The sequence below is a fragment of the Myodes glareolus genome, chromosome 6 (genome assembly GCF_982192425.1).
Source record: "Myodes glareolus chromosome 6, mMyoGla1.1, whole genome shotgun sequence".
Lineage (NCBI taxonomy): Eukaryota > Metazoa > Chordata > Mammalia > Rodentia > Cricetidae > Myodes > Myodes glareolus.
Genome location: NC_142031.1, coordinates 83,693,447 through 83,709,378, shown reverse-complemented (window position 1 = coordinate 83,709,378; position 15,932 = coordinate 83,693,447). Strand labels below are relative to the sequence as shown.

At 43.3% G+C, this 15,932-nt stretch overlaps 1 protein-coding gene across 5 annotated transcripts in view; it reads left to right on the top strand.

Moving 5' to 3' along the window:
• Nucleotides 1-15,932, top strand: part of Prkce (protein kinase C epsilon) — a 515,277-nt gene that overhangs the window by 420,219 nt on the left and 79,126 nt on the right. Inside the window, exon 12 of one of the 5 annotated variants that reach the window (XM_085690956.2) lies at nt 10,173-11,185. The exons of the other annotated variants lie outside the window; for them this stretch is intronic. Coding sequence (XP_085547082.1) covers nt 10,173-10,344 — 172 coding nt within the window. The 3' untranslated portion in view covers nt 10,345-11,185. Of the gene's footprint in view, nt 1-10,172; nt 11,186-15,932 lie in introns of those variants that run through there. 5 annotated transcript variants of the gene reach the window in all.

The following is a 15,932-nucleotide window of genomic DNA, read 5'->3' as shown; positions in this document are numbered from 1 at the left end:
AGACACTGGTTCCCTTCCGAGCAGCAACAGTCCCCAGGCAGCCAGCCTCCTCTGAGCTTTGAAGGATGTCAGAACTTTTCCTAGAATATACTGGGTTTTGCTTGCTTAGCTCCCTCCTTCTCACCCTTGAAGTGGTAACTTATTTCCCCTGGCCTTTTCCGGCAAACCCAGTCATTCCTTTCTCTCTTCACATTGCTTATGTGACAGTGTATTAAAACAGTTCCCCCATTCAGCTGTGTCTATTTCTTGGTTGAATGATCCTAAGGTATCCCATGGATTATCCTAAATTAATGGTTTCCCTTAACGAACCACAATCTCTTAATGTTTAAGTTATGCGTTTCTTTAGTTTACAAAAATAAGACAAAGCAAAGGCGCCTACCCCCAAGGAGGCTGGAGATCGGGAGAGAGGAGTTCACTGAACCTATTCAGCCACAGCGTAAAATGTTTCATGGCTTCTTGCTAGACCAGCCTTTCCCCAGACTTTGTTTGGAGTGCCCTGCCCTGTGCCACATGTCCTTACTTTGTCTAACTGAGGCATTGCTGCTGGGCAGAGAACACCAGAGTAGGCCCCAGATCAGAAACTGGTAAAGCTCTTACTTCTGTGGCCTTGAACAAATTACTTTCTTTTGAAGGGCCTCAGTTTCCCCACCCATCCAATATGGTGGCCAGACAGGATGAGCTTGCTTTGTGACCCAAAGACTGAGAATGCCTTGACCATAACCCAAAGGCGGATCACAAATTTGTCTTCATCATCTCTGTGAGGGTCTGGAAAGCCCTGGTATCCGAGGTAACCTCTTGGGAGGGTTTAAAGACCATAGCCCTTGATTCCTATAGTTCCTTAGAACATGGGCGTTCATTGGCAGATGATACCAGTGATAGGTCGTCCCCTCCTCCCATCCAATTTGTTCACAGAGCTCCCTAATTAACAAAATAAACAGTTTTCAAGGCTCCGATGTAGCCAATTTAAGTATTTACTCCTCTGGTGAACGCGCTACCTTGAAGAACTACACCTGTATGCAAGAATGCCTAGCCAAGGACAGAGATGCATGCTGGGGAACTCTCGGTCTTGTCAGGACTGAGGCCCTCACAGGCACCTGCCTCTTGGAAGCAGGGGTGACATTTGCTCCTGTGCTGGAAAGACACTCATCTGCCATCTCTTGAAGGGGAAGGTGGTTGAGAAGCCACCAGGAAAATGCCTGTGTTGTCCTGACAGCAGGGTAACAATGGTTGCTAGGGCACTTTGGTGTGCTAGGTGTGCTTCAGGATGCTCTGATCAGGACAGGAGACGTCCAGTCTCTGCCCTCTTGACCCTTGGGTGGGAACAGCAGACAATGAGACAAGCCATAACGATAAAACCGATATGGGTTAAGATAGGGAGTGTGTAGGTGCTGCCGGAGAAACACAGTGAGGTCCCCCAGGCTGGCCCAGAGGAAGTCGGGAAGGCTTTGGGGAAGAAGTAGCCTCTCCCAAAGAGGCCTGAAGGGGTAGGCAAGAGGTGGTCAGAGGAAAAGGATGTGGAGGGTATAGGAAGGGTAGAGAGCAGGGTGTGCAAAGGGTTCCTATGACGGATGGGAATGGAAGGACCTCCAAATGGACCTTGGGCCTGAAGAACTAATATATACTGAAGCCCAAAGCACAAAAGGCAGCTTGGTGGGCAGTGAGGGGAGACCTGGGAAGCAAGGGGCTCTGGGGAGGGGCTTTGGCATGATCTCGGGGTGAATTGTATGTGGGAACTAAATGATAGGCATGCTGTTTCCTAGAATTTTAGAAATGAAAGAGAATTTGAGAGGCAGCCACTCTCCCTTTCATTTATTTTTTTTATATAGATGAACAAATTGAAACTCAGACTTATCCAAGGCCACCCTGTCTCTTAGTGACAAAGACAGAATTTTGAGTCAGGACCCCAGGGTTCTGATGCTGTATGCTGATAAACTACTCCCAGCCATGCAAAGCAAACCAGATTTGCAGCATTTTCTTATTTCTGTGGCGTAAATGTTCTCCCCGCGGCCAGTTTCCAGCTACAAGTTTTTAACAACCAGCTCACCGGATTCCTGACAATTTTGTCGTATGCTCCAGTGAACTAGTACATGCCATCCCACAGGACCCAGCAAGGAAGCTGTCCTGTGACCTCTCGCCCCAGCTCACTGTCAGCCATGACAGGGTAATTAAATCCTACCAGTCACTAAAGGTTGTAGCTGCAGTTCCCTGACCTACCAGAGAGCCACATCCGTCATTTACTGGTATGCTACTTGAGTACATTTTCCACTGGCCAATAGGCAGAAATTTCCCCAGAAGACAGACGGAACTGCCCTGTACTACCTGCTCACGGCTCTGGACTTCATTCAGTATATTTAGAACAGCACTGATTTTAAGAGCAATTGGTTTTTTATTATTATTATTGTTATTATTTTACTTTTTATTTTGGCTGGAGAGAGAGTTCCATCGGTAGAGTGACTGCTTTGTAAGCACATGGACCTGAGGTTGATCCTTAGACCCCACATATGAAAAGAAAGCCCCTGCGAATGGCAGCATGCACTTGTCATTCCAGGGCTAAAGAGGCAGAGCAGATCCCTAGGTGCATAACTAGCTGGCCCAACCTCGTGTCGAGTCTCAGGTCAGTGAGAAATCTTGTCTCCAGAAAGAGCGATGGGGAGGAGGAAGGAGCAGCCCTTGAGAAATATCGTCAGGGCTAGCATACACATAGATGTCTTGTTCCCTAAACTTTGATTGGATGGAGAGAAGCCTCAGAGACAAGTGCCACAGACCTCTGGTTCTGTCTGCAAGGGCATTTCCAGAGATGATCAGACCGTGAGGGCAGTGACCTAATCAGAAGTTTATCCCCTTGCTGGATTCAAAACTTGAAGAGACATTTGAAAATGTCTGTGGAAATTGAGGCCTGGTGGGAAAAACAAAGACATTGGGCATTTCTTTGAAGGATGCCAAGGGGCCCTGACTCTTTCCTTGTCTCTCCCTCTCTGCTTCCTGACCACCAGGAGTGGAGCAGTCTCTGCCACGTGATACTCTGCCCCACCTGGGGTCCAAAGCAACACATGCAGCCAACACTGAGCCTGGTCCTCTGAAATTGCTTTTCATGGGTGCTTGTCAAAGGTGATAAAAATGTCTAAGATGACATCTAAAGTAGTATGGGGTTTTGTCATAGCTAACAGACCAGTAGAGATACTTTATTTAAATCCCCACATTACCTAGTATCCTTTTTGTTTGTTCACCCCCAGGATCCCATCTAGAATAGCACAGCACAGGACAGTCAGTGGGCACGGTGTTCTTAGGCTCCTCTTGGCTGTGAGTTTTCAGACTTCCTGTGTTGTGACGATCTCGACAGTATGAGGGATGCTGGCTCTCTTTCTCTCCACTGGAAGTTGTCCAGTGGTTTTCACAGGTAGACTGTGGCTGTGGCTTTTGGAGAGCAATACCCCAGAGAAAAGACGGTCTTCATCACATCCTAGTGAAGGAACCTGGTGTCCCTGAGGTCCTGTTGACTGTGACCATCAGTGAGGCAGTGTCTGCCTGGTGGCTCCCTTGTGAATCTGTTGTTTTCCTCCTTTTACTCTGTAGTTTTGGAAGGAGGTTGGTCTACTACATTCAAGCTTAAAAAGTGGGGGCTTGTACTGAGTGCAATTACTTAGATTACTCCATTGCTTAGAATTTTCTTATGTGAAGATACAGTATTTTATTCACTTCATACTTATATCTGTGTGGATCCAGAGATACTTATCTTATACCTTGAATTATAACCCAATACTACTTTGCATTATTTTTCAGTTCTTCAGGATTTCGTTTGGAATTGTTTCCATGAACTCCTCTATTGCCTGTGTGAGCACGCGCGCACACGCTCACACACTCGCGCACACTCACACACCACCGTGGTTAGCCTGTTTGTTTCAAGCACTTTCTTATTTTCTGGTACTACAATGTCCTTCAGGATTCTCTTGCATATTTTGTGCACCAATGCCAGAATCAGTCATTTTGCCAGGGATTCCTGGATTATTAGAAACTTGCCTGCTTTTAGCCAATGGGGTTTCATTTACCTCATGTAAACGGAGATTGCTCTTTAATTCCTGGCTGACCAGGCCAAAATAATCACACAGAAACTATGTTAATTACAACAGTGTTTGACCAATGACTCAGGCATATTTCTAGCTAGCTCTTATATCTTAAATTAACCCATTTCTATTAGTCTGTGTATCACTGCAAGACTATGGCTTCCAGCATCCTTCTCCTTCAGCAGCTACATGACATCTCCTTGACTCTGCCTTCTTTCTTCCTACATTCAGTTTAGTTTTCCTTCCTAGCTCTATCCTGCCCTACCATAGGCCATAGTGACTTCTTTATTAACCAGTGATAATAAAACATTTTCATAGCATATAGAGGGGAATCCCACATCAATTTCAGGTTCTCTCAGATGACAAATCAAGGAATTGCATACTTACAAACATATCTCTATGTCTATGTATAACATGTCTGTCTATGTCAAGCTAAACATAAGTTTATGCAATGGCTCCAGTTCTAATCTGCTCCCCATGGGTCATTCTAGCTCCCCTTATCTGGACACTCACAATCTGACAGTTAAAAAAAAAAACAAAACCTGAGAAAATTTCAGAATGCCCAGGTCTAAATGGACCATATATACTGAATCCTCTCCTCCAAAGGCTCAGGGGTCATTGTAATGAGGTCGGGGGTGGAGTCAGGCAACTCAGCATTATCTCCTGGACATAGAACTTACATATAACTCAGGCCAGATGCACATGTAACTCTAACAGCACAAGCCAGACCCAACCCCGGTGTGAAGACAGAAGGTGGGCACACATTACTACCATGAACCAAGGAGTTATTAGCAATTGTTATCTTCTAGGAAAGGAAAAGCCAGTTTCCTCTAACGTATCGTCCCTGGTAAGAGGACCATGTTTTAGTGGAAGGCCACAGCCAAGAGTATCTGGGCAAAGCAAACGGACACTGGTGGGTCAGAAGGGGCGGGAGAAGTTCACAGTGTGAGATGGGCAGGGAAGGGGGGTGGGTCTGACGAGGGCTGGAGGAGTGGGGGTGAATATGATTAAAAATACAAAATTCTCAAAGAGGGGAAAATGTTTAAAGGGAGGGGGCTAAAACTGGCTCCTATCATCTCTTATCCATTCTACCCGCTGTACTTGTTCACTCCCAGTACTTATTAAATGTGCACTGTAAACATGTACCTGGCAGAGACAATTGAGAGGAAAAAAATTGTATTTTTTGCTCAGTTTCTTAAGGGTCTCAACCCTTCATGGCAGAGAAGAAATGGCAGCTGTTTGTACCAGTGTCTGTTCACGTGGTGGCAGACAGAAATGGAGATTAGGGCTAGAGCCAGGCCACTTCTAATGACCTACTCCAGCCAGTTAGTCTCCATCCCCAGCAGACTCCAAAACTTCAAAATAGCACCGTAGACTGTAGGCCAGGTACTCAAAACATGAGTCTGTTGGGCCATTCCGAATCCAAACCATAACATGCATAGCGATACCAGAATTGATGCCCAAATAGACGTGTGGGAACAGCTTCTTTCCTTGCTCACTAAATTGGAGCTATTATATCACAATATCCCAGACTAGGTGACTTAAACCACAGGAATTAGTATTTTCTAAGATCAAGATACTGACAAGGTTTTTCTATGAGGGCCAAAAGGAAAAGGCTGATCCCCCCTGAGTGAGATAACCAGCCCCCCTTCCCATCCCACTCACCCCCGTGCTTATTTCTGTGGTTGTCTTTCTATGTACACAAATATTTACAATTGTCCTGTTTTTAGAAGGAAAACAATCGGATTAGATTAAGGTCCACTTTGGATGGTCCTATTTTAATTAAATGATTTCTTTAAAGGCTTTCTCTTCTAATGCAGTCATAGACTGGTATACTAAGGCTTAGGGCTTCTGTGAATGAAGTTTAGAGATGTAATTCAGCTGATAACAAGTACGAAGCTTATGTATCTTTGTGTCCATTGTTTTACAGAGTCCATTAATTTTGTACTTTGTTATTGCCCTTTCTCCCTCATGCCCTTTGTGAATTAACTGTATGCACTTACAGTACAAACTATTTTGTCACACTTTTCATTCCTTCCTGGGACTCCTCAACTTTTTCAATGATTTTAAGTCTGTGTGCATTGAGGATGAGCATTGATACTGTGAAATTCTATGTCTTTTGCCTCTGAATAGAAACTTCAGGAAAATTCTTAGCTATCAGAATTTATCGGCTGATATCTGTTTGATATACGATTAATAAAAGCTGAGAGAGAAAAATTGGGGTTCAACCAGAATGTCACAAAAGCAGAACAGCCAGCCACTGGCTCTTACCTCTACCTCAATTTGAAATTGGTGACACTGCCTCCAGCTATCTCCGAATGAGGCTGAGACTGAGAGCTGTCTCCTCCGGTCTTACTTATAATCCTCTCTAGGACTGGGAATAAAGGCATGCACCATCTGGTTTCTATGGCAACTAGTGTGGCTACTGTGATTAAAGATGTATGTGCTACCATTGCCTGGTCTGTAAGACTGACCAGTGGGGCTGTTTTACTCTCTGATCTTCAGGCAATCTTTACTTATTAAAATACAAATAAAATGTCACTACACTGATTAGTTTTGTGGTATTTCTTTTCAAGTTGTATTGAGCCTATAGACTGAATTGGCAAGAACTGACCTCATAATATGGTGCCTTACAACCATGAATTTGGAAAATCTGTCCACATCTATAGCCTTTGATTTCTTTTATCAGAGGTCTGCAATTTTTCATACAGAAGTTATTCATAAATTTTGGTAGGTTGGCAGTCAATAGTTAATCTAGATGTGCTATTAAAATGATATTTCTTATATTAAAGTATACAACAAATCAGTTGACTTCTATATGTTAGCCTTCTACTCGTTTATCAATTCCAGGGAGTTTTGATCAATTATTTCAGATTTTCTGTACAGATAACTGTTATAATCTGTAAATTCTATGAATTTCTTCATAGTTCATAAACTCAATTTCATTTCTGATTTTATCACAGTAACAAGAATTTTCAGTACAATGTTGGACACTAATAATGGGAGAGGAAATTCTCATGATTTTAGTGGGAAAGTAGCCTAGTTTTTTGGGTTTTTGTTTGTTTGCTTGCTTGTTTTACCATTAAACAGATATTCTGGGAGGTTTTTTTTGAAGTTGTTCTTTGTCAAGTTCACTATGTTCTTTTCCATTTCTAGTTTTCTGAGAGCTTTTATCATTAATAGGTATTCACTTTTGTTGGATGCTTTTACTTTATCAGTTGCAGTGTTTTCCTCTTTAGGAACATGTACAGTGCACTGTTTTCTGGAGGCAGAACAGCCTTGAATGCTTAAACTAAATCCTTCTTGGTTTGGTATTTGCTCCTTCCTGTTCATTGCTGTATTTGCTGACTGTTGGTTTACTTTTGGCAGTGTCTTTGTCTGCTTCTAAATTGGGCTCATGCTGACATCCTCGAGGGAGTTAGGAAGGTTATAAATTATTGATTATTGATATGTATGTGGTAGCATATGCCTCGAAGGACTGAGGAAGAGGTATTGCCATGAGTTCAAGACAAACCTGAGCTACAGAGTGAGTATCAGGCCAGTCAGTACTAGATCGCAAGACTTAGTCTCACAAAACAAAACAAAAATAAATACATACAAATACAAATTTTAAACAAATAGAGGCCTAATTGCATTATGTTTTCCCTATGACTTAGCAGGTTGTTTCTTTCAAGAAATTAGTCTATCCCGTTAATTATCAAGTTTGTGAACATGGAATTATTCTTAGTGTTCCTTGATTTTAGTGTTCACATATTCAATAGTAGTGACATCTTTGAATTTCTTTTTTTCCTAAAAATCAAGTATACTTAATGTTTTAAGAAGAAACTAAGTATAATAAAGTACAAAGATCACCTGAGAAAATAATCTCGATTAATCACAGCAAACACTGATATCTTCTATTTACACCTACACACTTTTCTTGGAGACTCTGGGGGGCTTGCAGTATTGACATGAGTGCAGTCCTCTTCGTTGACCCCCCTGTCCCCTCCCCTCCCCCCCCCCAAGAGCAGACAGTTTTCCAGAAGTCTTCTGGGATGTCTCCTGACGTTCTGCAGTAAGGGCAGGTGTGTGGGGACCTTCACCTGAGGCTCAGGGGTCAGCTGTCCCCTCCCCAGCCTGTCCGCTGGGCAGTTCCTTTACTGTGTGTCCACCAACAGCCCTTCTCAAACTCACCTTTCACGATTTTAGCTTTCTTCAACCTTTTCAAGACCCTTGTGTCATAAATGTTCCTCCATGTCCTTGTCACTGGTAACAGAACCACACACCTCTTCTTTTTCCCATTCATCTTCTTCCTTTTCTTTTTGGGCCTTCTGCTGCAACCAAGCTTTATTTTTAACAAATTATCTTGTCCCTTCATTTTCTGTTTTCTTTTCTTTTCTTTCTTTTTTTTTTGTTCCCAAAGTTTCTCCCTCTGCTTTTATTTAGTTTTATATTTAAATGGAATTATGTCTGTAAGGATGTCCACAGGTACAAATTCTAGAAGCCACTTTTCCCTCAGCTGTGGCACCCTGGGCATCCTCAGCAGGGCAAAACTGCCAGCAAGCCCAGAGAAGACAGGCTCCCTTGGTCTGAAGAGGAGTCTGCACTTGCGCCTTATGTGAGCCTGGAGATAGTCTGCAAAGGCTTTCATGCCGTCTCAGATTCTGTTCTGTCAGCCAGGGTGACAGCCAGGAATTTCGGCAGAGGTCTACTGTATTTCTTGGGAGGCTTATCTCCTGCAGACGGCATTTCTGGCTGATGGCCAGGAGGCTGGTGTAGGCCTCCTCCATGGGCAGCAGGAACACCAGAGCGTTGCCTCAGTGGCCGGTATGCAGCTGTGGTGGTGTTTAGAGATGCTAGGGAGAAAGGGTGGGATGATGCTCCATGGTGTCCCTGGAGCACCAGATAGAGGAGTCAGGACCCACCAGCCAGTGCGCTTAGAACTGCAGGCCAACAGACAAGTGCAGCCAGACCATGAAGGATGGGCAGGAGACTCCGAGAACACCTGCACAAAGCTAGGCCTCCCCAGGCCACACAGCAGATCACAGAAGAATCGATGGAAGGCAGAAAGAAGAAAAAGACCCTGGGATGTCAGGCGTCTATGAGAGCATCCCTTGGGGTTTGAATTCAGACTTTGACATTTAAAAGCACGTGAGAAGTATTTGCGCATTTGGGGGAAGATATTACAATTTTCTTAGACTGGTTTGTGTTGATCTTTTCCACTTCAGCATTCTGTAATCCGTACTTCTTCAAGAACTTTCTTTATTGGAGAGAGTTTTCTTGTCCTTATTTATCCCTCCATTGCCCCCTCCCCACCCCCTGCTGCCCAATCCTTTTGCAGCCAATGTCTCAACAAACCCAGGCTAACAAACTCATGATTGCCCTCCTTAGGTCAGTCTCCAAAATTTGACTGTAATTGATTGTAATTGGGGTTACAAATTTGAGCCACCGCACCCCACTGTTTGAGAGTGATTCCCAGAAAATGCACCATTATCAACACATCAAAGCTATTGAGCCACCTGCCTACTTCGGCAATTTTAGAGGCTGGAGAGGTAATTCAGTTGTTAGAGTGTTGCTAGGCACAGATGAAGCCCCGTGTTCTGTTCCCAGAAGCCCATAAGCCAAGTGTGATGGAGTATGCCTGTCACCTCAGCACTCAAGAGGTAAAGGCGAGAGGATCAGAAGTTCAAGATCATCTTTAGCTACACAAGACCCTGATTTCAAAATGTTTTAATTACATTCAAATGATGTTCAAACTTTCATAGGGCACGTTCATCTTTCTCTGGATTTCTATCTTTCTCTGCTCAGTCTCTAGACAGAGGGGGGAAAAGGACCTCAAATATGTGGCATTGCTTAGAGGGTCACACTGCCAAACTTTAGGAGTATCAATTCCTAGGCCGTCATGTCAGGGTACACCAAGGTCCTGGTCTGCAGCTGATGAGACTCCATGAATATTTCATGGTGCTCCATCTTACTCTGGGTGCACAGGATCCACCCACTCTTCGCCTGAGCATTCAGGACCTGTCGGTGGTGCACCACGCCATGCACCGCTACTAGGAGGTCACGTGCTTCTCCTGCTTAGGATTCCCAAGGAGACAGAGCAGTGGCTGGGATATCTTGTCTGCCTCACAGACCTCCACGCGCAAATCTGGGGCCAGTGCAGAAGCTGCCACTCCGAGGCAAGCGCAGCTCTCCAGAAAGGAGTGTTCGTGATGACTTGAAGGGTCACCGTGGGACAACTGATCAAGTGCTCAGTCCAGACCCAAAAGGGACACATCCGGTCCCCATGAATGCATTTCTCTAGTTTTTAGAAAAACTTGAATGCTGTGGTTTAGAAGTTTATCTCAAGCAGCAGTGTGGCGGCTCGTTCTGCAATCGCGGGCGGGGAAGGAGCTGCGAGACAGAAGGATCCACCTTTCTGTTCTCGTTACTCATCCTTTATTTTCTCTCTTTTTCTTTATTGGTTAGCCAGCTAGAGGTACATTAAAATAAAATTATGTTTTAGTTAGTTCTTTGAGAGTTCCATACAACATATTTTGATAATACTCACTCTTCTCAGATCCACTCCCCTCTCCCTTCCCACCAAACGTTTCTTTTCTTTTTTTTCATCCTTCAAGACCGGTTTGTGCGGTCCCAGTGTGGTCTCCCACTGAAAAGTGATCAATTCACCAGGGAGTACACTCCTAAAGATCACCTTCTCTCCCTTTTCCAGCGGCTAACAGCTGTCAGTAGCTCCACAGCTAGGACTAGAATCGTGCGCCCAACTCCTTCATGCTCTGGGTTAGGCTTGCTCGGGTCTTGTGCTTGCTGTCACAGCTTCCAAGTTGCTGTGTGCATCTGCCCTGCTGTGTCCAGAAGATGCTCCAACGCTTGTAGTCACCCACTGCCTCTGGCTCCAGCACTTTTTCTGGTTCTTCTTCTGCAGTGTTCCCTGAACCTGTGCCAGGTTCCCCTTAGGGCCGAGCACCCTGCAGTCTCTTACTCTCTGAGAAGCAAGTTTTGATCTTACTGGATTTCTCTGCTCTTTTCCTGTTTGTGGTTTCAACGATTGATGCCCCAATTTTTGTTGGTCTGTTTCTGTTTGCTTTAACTTTAAAAATGTTGCTCTTTTTCTAGTTTCTGAAGACCTAGCTTATACACTTTAAGTCTTATTTTATAATATGTCCAATTATATAATGTGTAAATTTCTCTTTAGACAACTGATTTTAGTAAGCTGTATTTTCACTTTTATTTAAAATTTTAAAAATTTTTCTTGAGATTTTGACTCATGTATAGTTTGTAAGTGTATTACTTTGAATTTTTTCTTCTATTTCTGTTACTGATATCTAATTTTATTCCAATATGATTTTATTCTTTGTTAATTTTAATGTTTTTAAATAAAATATAGGCCTTTGTAGCCTAGACAATAATGTATCATGATGAATGTTTCATGCAAGCTTAAGAATTTATAGTCTATTGTTGTTAGATAGAACAACTCATCGATATCAATTTGATCAAGTAAATTTTACAGCTATCAAAGCCATCTATATCTGTATTGACTTTCTGTAGACATGAATTATCACTGCAGGAGGGGATTTATCTTTTCAATTTTTCAATTCAGTAGCCTTTGTTAGCAGTTTGTGGGGATGCCATTCACAGAATTTAGGAACCACCCATTAACACGCTGATTGTTTCTGGTACATTCAGAAAGTCGTGTAACTATCTTTGAACCCACCTTGGAGCCTTCTTACTGCAGCCGTGAAGGAAATTCCATTCCTTCAAATCACCATTCTCCGTCCTTTCCGTGACCTTGGAGGCCACTTTTCTGCCTCTTTATAAATATCCTGTTGGGAACATCTCCTATAAATGGAATCATACAATATGCGATCTTTAGTAAGTGGCTTCTTTAATTAACATGGTGCTTCAAAATCTATCCTGTAGCGTGCACCAGTAATTCATCCCAGGTCGTGGTCGTCTTTCATGTGTGGCTGTGCTATACTTCTTAATTTATTAATTACTTAATGATCACTTGAGTCACTTCTATCACTAGTAAAAGTATTAATATATAATATTTGATTAAACATGCATTTTTCCTTCTCTTGGATGTGTACCTATGCATGACCTGCTAAGTCAAATGTTTAGTTGTTTGAGAACTTGCAGGCTAGGCAGTGGTAGCACACGCCTTTCATCCCAGCACTCAGGAGGCAGAGGCAGGCGGATCTCTGTGAGTTCGAGTCCAGCCTGGTCTACAAAGTGAGTTCCAGAACATCCAGAACTACACAGAGAAACCTTGTCTTGAGAAAACCAAAAGAAAAAAAAAGAGAGAAATTACCTGTTTTTCCAAAGTCGCTGTACCATGTTAGATGTCTGCCAACAGCAAACAAGGGATCTACTCTCTGCAGGTTATCACCCGCACCTGTCTCCATCCACCCTTCTTGTTAAGTGGGTGTTGTATATGAACCTGTGCATTCAAGTCCCGCTAGTGTCTGCCTTTATGTGTTTCACCCGTTCTGTTGTTGCTGCTTAGCATTTTTAGGTCATTTTAAAGAGTTGATCTCTGTGTTAGTCAGGGTTCTCTGGAGAAACAGAACCAACAGAATGAAAATATGTATATATATAGGATTTATTAGAGTGGCTTACGGGCTGTGGTCTAGCTATTCCAAAAATGGTTGTCTCCTGATGAAAAGTTCAAGAATCCCATAGTTGTTCAGTCCATGTGGCTAGATGACTCAGCTGGTCTTCAGTATACACCAGAATCCCAAAGAAGTAGGCTCTGCAGCCAGTGGAGGAATGGGCTTGCCAGCGAGAACAAGAGCAAGCAGGCAAAGAAAGAAAACCTCCTTCCTTCTTCCCAGTCCTTTATGTGGGCTGCCACCAGAAGGTGTGGCCCAGATTTAAGGGTGGGTCTTCCCACTTCAAGTGATGTAATCAAGAAAAATCCCTCACAGATAGATGCAGCCACTTGGGTTTTAGTTAATTCCAGATGCAGTCAAGTTGGCAAACAAGAAGAGCCATCAACAACCTGTTTATTAATCTCAATGATGTCCTTCCTTTTCCCTTGTACTTCTTTATTAACACATACTAATGTATACATTGATGGGATTCAATCTGCTGTATTAATCTATGTATATAGAATGCGCTGATCAAATCCAGCCTTCTTTTATCTTCCCTCCTTAGCTTACAGGTATCACTATTCTATATTCAACTTAAAAAAAAAGCAAAAAAAAGAAAACCTTCCCCAAGTTTTTCAGAAATAAGAAATGCAGTTTCCAGTTTCACAGATTATATGGCTTTCTTTATTACTTGTTTTTCTCTTTTCTTTCATCTTATATGAGCCATCATGTTAGAATTGTTTTCTTATGGACAAAACACACACGCACACGCGCACAAAGAGATTGCCATTTGTAATTGTAAGATGTATATAATTTCCAATTTGTTAAAATGTGAAAACAAAGTGTGTCCTAGAATCTGGGGCATGATCAGTGCCCTGCACCTCCCTGCCCTGGGAGGTTTTGAGGATTAAGTAAGATAAAGCACTTAAATACTTAGCACATTATTTGGGTTGGCAGTAAGTACAGCTATTAGCCACTACTATGATTACTATCTAATTGCTTCATGGAGTTCATAACTGATTTACACATTCCATTCCCATCTCTGCATAAAGGTTGGGAGTAATTACCCTAAATGCATAACAATATAGTTCTAAACTGATTTCTTCTGTAGTCACTGTGAACATTCTCTTTTTTTGTTTGTTTGTTTGTTTGTTTGTTCTATAGTCTATTATTAAATACAAAACTTGAATTTGAGGCCGAGCAACCTTGTGTTTAAATAGCAGACTGCCACTTAACTGACCTTGTGAAGTCTTCTCTGTTCTCAGTTGGAGTTTCCTCACCTGTAAAATGTTGGTAGTGGCTCCTCTCTCATAGAATGGGGTCAGGATCCAGCAGGTGCTCAAGCCATGGGTAGTATTGCTCCCACTGGTCATCAAATGTCCCCCTTCAGGCACAATGCTCCCTGGACTCGGTTTTCCTTTCTAGGCTTCTTATTGGAACACTTTGGGCCTTATGAAGAGGCTCCGTATACTTAAACATTAGCGGAGAAAATGCCCTGAACTGCACAGGCAGGTCTCTATAGTTAAGTTTTCCAGCCACAAACCTGGGCATGGGGAAGGATGGCATTGTATTCTCCTTTGTGTCATGGAGAGGGCTCCCTCCCAGCATGGGCCAGGGCAGTAATTCCCTGAGAGGCAGTGGCAGTGGCAGTGGCAGCAGGAGAACATGACAGTAAGGTAACTGCTTTACTTCCCCACTGTAAACCAGAGCTCTGGAAGCGCTATCAGTACCTTGTCCATTCCAGCCTTGACTTTTACGAGTGCCTGAGCTGGACAGCCATGCTTCACCTCTGTAGTTTTCACATCAGGAATATTCTAGATACTATTCCTTTCATTTACTTGTTTGTTTTTCTCTCACATCCATTTTCTGGATCTATAGCTTTGGTTCGATGGGAGGAAATTGTTGTCTTTATTCTGCAGACGATTTTAATGTCAGAATGTCAGAAGAACTGCCAGTCTAAACCTTTGGACCCAGACAAGCAGGGAAGAGGTGCTGACAGAAAAATCCTGAACTGTTTGGCTCTAGTTCACAGGAATATTGGGTGCCCTGCGAGGAAACTTCCGAGTTTCCTGTGGCCGGGAGCTTTGTTGTCAACTCCCTGAGCCAAGGCTGTGACTTTCCCAGAGACGGGGCATTATTAAGCCAACATGCTTCACACATGGCCCTCCTGGAACCCAAGGCTTCTGGGAGAATCAAAACGTCCCCTTCTTTCCAGGAGTCACATTGGCATGCCTTATGAGTCACCGAGAATTCCAGGATATTTTGATCAGCTCAGAGTGTGCATGTGTACATGTGGGTATGTAATACATATGCTGTGTCTTATTTGAAGAAAGAATTATGGCAATGTGAATTTTATGTGTTTCATATATATATTTATATAGAGAAAATTATAGCAATTTTCTAGATTACTGAAGTCTAAAAAACTGACTTTGGGTAAAATATTTGTGCATGCATGTGTATACACATATATATGTACACACATATATATATACTTACATACATACATATATATATTATATATATATATACACATATGTATTTCAAGATCCCATTTCGTAAGATCACGTGTCACAAAGGATCCCCAAGACCCCTGTGCTGACTAGACTGCAGTTCCTCAATGGCTTCTGGCCTGCTCTTAGTGGCCCTTCTCAGGGATCATGCTGCCATCCCATAGTTCCCCTTGATGTGACTCCCGGAGGCAGGGCATTGCAGCTTTAGTCACGGGTGCTGGCAGCTTCTACATGGATAAAGTAGTAGAAAAATGATTTATCCCCAGTGCTGAGCTATCTAAAGCCCAACAAAGTCTTCTGTGCTCAACCACCAGCCGAGGCTCTATCTCCCAGCCTCCTGCACTTCCATCGGCAGAAGTGGCCTTCCACTCCCGAGAGGTCCTCACCATTGCTGAGAGTCTGGAAAGCCAACTGTCACACAAAGAAATATTTATTCCTTAAAACCCAGTGGAAAGATTCTACCCAGCCAGGGTTGCCCTGAGATTTATGCAGCCCACCAGTCATGAGGCAGGAAGAACAGACTGAAGAATGTAATACACCAAGAAGCCCATTTCCCCCACAGATTCCCCAGGATTCTCCAGCCCCGGAGGAAGCCCTTTGTCCTCTAAGTGACTCTTGTGCATGTGCCATCAGTGGAAAACGCTTGCGTGCAGGGTGCTCAGGTGTGGAAATACCTCTGTGCATCACTACTCGCTCTAAAGCTGCCATGTTCTCTGTGCTGGGCTGTAATACAGTGGTGCTTTAGGTAGACTGGAGCAGGAGTGAGCTATAGTTAGAACCTCTTCAGAACC